The 4,213-nt window shown below is 60.9% G+C and overlaps 1 protein-coding gene across 1 annotated transcript; it reads left to right on the top strand.

Moving 5' to 3' along the window:
* Positions 1-216: 216 nt before the first annotated feature.
* On the top strand, positions 217-2,936 carry LOC308055462 (uncharacterized protein; the record flags this gene model as incomplete). Its single annotated transcript, XM_080369430.1, has 3 exons — positions 217-222; positions 1,138-1,331; positions 1,540-2,936. The coding sequence occupies 3 exons, from the start codon at positions 217-219 to the stop codon at positions 2,093-2,095; spliced, it is 756 nt and encodes a 251-aa protein (XP_080225556.1). The 3' UTR covers positions 2,096-2,936.
* Between the last annotated feature and the right edge of the window lie 1,277 nt (positions 2,937-4,213).

Below are 4,213 nucleotides of genomic sequence, written 5' to 3'. Positions count from 1 at the left end.
TCCGGGGGGCAGCTCGCCGCTGGCCCTTTCTGCTGCGGGGCTGCTGTCCAAGCGCAGCCTCATTCTTGGTTCTTGCAGGCTCATCCCAAGCAAGGGCCTGCGACGGCCCCATCTGCAAACGCAGGGGGACTTTGCCACGAGCCAGGTGAGTTTGGGAAAGAAAGGCAGCCTCCTGCAATGGATTGAACTGTGCTCACTTGTCCCCTGAGTGTCGCCATGCAGGTTGGGCACCGCACGGGAGGACAACACCTGGACTGGCAAGGACACCTGCTGGAGAGCGGCCGCTGCATGAGCTTCTGCAGGACACGGAGCCTCTGCGGCTGCCCACAGCTTGCAGGAGGGCAGGGCAAGGGCTGGGACAGGCTGTCCTGGTGGCACACCAGCTCTCGGCAGCCTCCAAGCCACAGCTGCTGAGCCAAAGCCACGGTTCCAGCTGCTGGCTCCCTGCCTGTCCTGCCGCACTACACAGCATCGCGCTGCGGGCAGGACAGAGCAGGGCAGGGCAGGCTCTGGGACCGCTGGCCTGGGGTTCTCCGTTGATGGCGTCTTACTCTGTTTTCCTTTGCAGCAGGAGGGAGCAGCAGCAGCAGCAGGAGGAGGATGGGGCTGCCCTGGCCCTTTGCTCTACGGCGCACCCCGGCCGCTGCCCAGGCACCAGGGCAGGCGGGCTCCGGCTGCAGCAGGGCGCTCTTTGGGCAGCCCCTGGCAGCCCTCTGTGGGGAGGACAACACGCTGCCCCGGCCCATCCAGGTAAGCCAGCCTGCACACGGGGTCCCCAGCCCCCCACTCAGTCCACAGGCAGTGTCCCCTGGCTCCAGGTACTGGGGAATTGGGCTCTCTGCCCATGGCTCACGCTTCTCTGCTCCCAGCCCCTTTGCAGGGGGACAGAGCCCAGTCTGGGGAAGAGCTCTGGCCACGGCCACCGCTGCTGCAGGGCAGCTCCTCAGCCAAGCCACTGTCCTGCATCTCTTGCAGGAGCTGCTGGCTGTCCTGCACCAGGAAGGACCAACGACGGAGGGGATATTCCGCAGAGCTGCCGGCGGCACGGAACTTCGGCAGCTACGCGAGGCCCTGGACCGCGGCACGGAAGTCGATGTGGGAAGCCAGCCTGCACTGCTGCTGGCCGTCATCTTGAAGGTGAGCGCTTCTGAGCTGCAGCTGGAGGAGCTCCTGGCTGGCCTACAGCGTTCAAAGGCTCACCTGCAGCCCTTGGCATTGCAGGAATTCCTGCGAAGCATCCCCACCAAGCTCCTCGTCATCGACCTCTACGAGGACTGGATGGCAGCCATGGAGAGGGCCAGCAAGCAGGCCAAGGTGGAGGAGCTGAAAGCGTAAGTGTGGGCAGCAGCCTGCCTGTTGAGCAGGGACCGGGAGAGTTCTGGGACCTGCCTGCAAAGCATGGGTTCCTCAGAAAGCTGTCTTTTCGGGCAGCTGCAAAGCTGTGCAACACGGCTGCTGGCTCCCACCCGCCTGGGGCCAGCTGCGGGGACGGCTGTGGGCACCCTCTGCTTCATCAGCCTTGTCTTCCTCTTCCCTCAGGGTGGCCGACAAGTTGCCTGCGGCCAATCTCCTCCTCCTGAAGCGGCTGATGGCCCTGCTGCAGCACATCGGCAACAACGCAGCCACCAGCAGAATGAGCTGCAGCAACCTGGCCATCTGCGTCGGGCCCAACCTGCTGAGCCCACCCAACGAGGACCTGCTCCCGCTGCAGGCCATGCTGGCGGTGACCGAGAAGGTACGCCCTACCCAGCAGCCGGCTGCTGCCTTCCCGGCCCATCGGAGCTTGGCTGTTGAGAGGTCCCTGGCTGCCTCCTCCCTTGAGCCAGGGCTGGTGGGCTGGGTGCCTGGAAGAGCAACCCCCAGCCGCAGCCACCTGCGCAGACAAAGGGTCAGCAGCGGGAAAGGCTGCTTGACACGTCTGCAGGCACCTGGCTTGAGACCAAGGCTTTCATGTCTGCAGGTGAACGTGCTGGTGGAGTTCCTGATTGAAAACTGCGGGGACATCTTTGGGGGGGAGGTGGCCGGCCTCTCCCCTCCATCAGCCGAGGAGGTGCCAGCACCCATGGACAGGCGCACAGGTAGGAGGAGGGGCTGAGGCTTGTCACAGACACTGGGGCTTGGGATGCCAGAAACCTCAACGTTGAGGAGACAAGCGGTGTAGGGCTTGGCTGGGCTTTGCTTGAGATGTTCTTGACTTCCAAGAAGTCACGCTGCTGCACGTGCTTTTGCTTTCCAGAGCTGCAGTGCGAAGAGCAAAGTGGCCCTGCAGGCACAGCAGACACCCAGCGTCCAGCAAAAGCCTTTCTGGATGCAGACGCCTCTCTGCTGGACATCGAAAGAGGAGCTGGGGGAGACACAGGGGCAGGGCCCAAAGCGGCAGAGGTACGCCAGCTCCACAGACACTGGGACAACATGTCTCAAGTGGGACAGTAATTTCCCAGGAGGCCAAGCAGCTGCTGGGCCTCCTCCTGGCAGCCGCTCTCTTGTGCCTTTGGGGCTCCTCCTCTCCCCCCAGAGTGGTACGTGTTAAGGAAAACTGGAAAGGCTGTTTCTGGAATGCATTTCATTAAGTATGATCTGCTTCATCAAACAAAACATACCTGCAAAATACCCACAAAAGGACAGAAGGGAGAAGCTGTCACATTGAGAGGGCTTTTGCTCAAATCCTACTCCATCACAGCTTCATCAAGTCTAGGCTGCATTGGCTGGGCTGTGCAAAATGTGCATGATGCAAACCAGCATCTCCTCTGTAGAGCTAAGATGGCAATTTGGCAGTCAGGCCCTCACTACCCCAGGCCGTTACTTGCCACCCGTTACCTCCCAAATTTCTGGTTTAGGCACCTCCAGATTTGCCTCCAGCCACCCCCGAGGGCACGGAAGAGTCCCCGGCATGCCTGCAACAACTGACCAGCCTGCCCCAGGAAACCAGGTAGGAAGAGCTCACTGCAGGGGCCTGGGGCTTTCCCCATCTCATCACGCTGTGGGATGGAAAGTTTTTCAGGATCCCACCAGGAGAAGGAAAACTCGAGGAAAAGAAAGAGAAAAGAAATCTGGGCAGAGGAGAGGGACAGCATAGCAGAAATAAAACGAAGAGAGGAAGTCATTTTGCTGACCCAAACCTGAGAAAACGCAGGAAGGTGCAGCACGTCAGGAAGGCCAGGTGCGTACCAGGCGCTGCTGCCCATCTTTCCCAGCTCTGAACACTGCCCTAAGTCAGCCCAGCTGGCTGGCAAGGGCTGGCCAGGGCTGGTGCTGAGCAGGGTTTGGGATGAGCCCCACGGCAGCTCCCCAGGGGCTCCCCGTCGAGCCCTGCTGTGTGGCACAGGGGCACTGTCAGCATCCCTGCGCACGCACAGCTCCCTAGGGACATCACCCCTGGGGAGAAGGCCCCTAGTGGAGGCCAGCAAGAGCTCTCCCTTCTGGGTCATGAGGAATTCCTCAGAAACAGTGTCCTCCAAAGAAGGGGGAACCAAATCCTGCCTCTTCCTGCCTCTGGGGGCTTATCAGAGCTTTCTGACTCTGTCGTTGCAGGTGCTGACTGATTTTCACCGGCTGAACCGCTGTGACTCCTGGGCCCTCGCAGCTGGTGTTGACAATAAAAGAATCTTTTCCCTCTCCTGACTGTGTCTGCCATCGTGTCTTCCGGAGTGGGGAGCTCTTGTGCTGGGAAGGACCCTGGGAAGGGGAGGAGTTTGGGATCGTCCCTTGCCCCAGCACCCTTTCCAGCGGGCATCGGGGCTGAGCTGAGGGGCTTTAGGAGGAAAAGCAAAGCACAGAGCCACACGGGAGGGTGGGGTTGGAAGGGACCCATGGAGGTCCTCTGGGCAAAGCCCTCTGCTCCAGCACGCTCAGCTAGAGCAGGTTGCAGAGGACTGTGTGCCCTTGGCCTTTGAAGATCTGCAAGGACAGAGAGCCCACAACCTCCTTGGACAACCTTTGCCAGCATGGGACCACCCTGAGAAGGAACATTTGCCATTTCAATCTCTTCTTTCACTGTACCACATTCCAGAACAGCCATGACATGACCAGCTCAGGCTTGAAACCAAGTGCTGTGGCCGGCCTTCAGGGCCAGCAGGGACTGGGGGCCAGAGGGGAAGTGTTTTAGGGACGGACCGTGGGGGCCGGAGGGAGGGATTTGAGGGACGGACGCTGAGGAAGGCCTCATCCCTGCAGCGATGGCTCAGGCCCAGGGCCTGTCTTAAGGTTCAGTCTC

This window comes from Falco punctatus, assembly GCF_963210335.1.
Source record: "Falco punctatus genome assembly, chromosome: 19".
Lineage (NCBI taxonomy): Eukaryota > Metazoa > Chordata > Aves > Falconiformes > Falconidae > Falco > Falco punctatus.
This window is presented reverse-complemented; position numbering and strand designations above follow the sequence as displayed.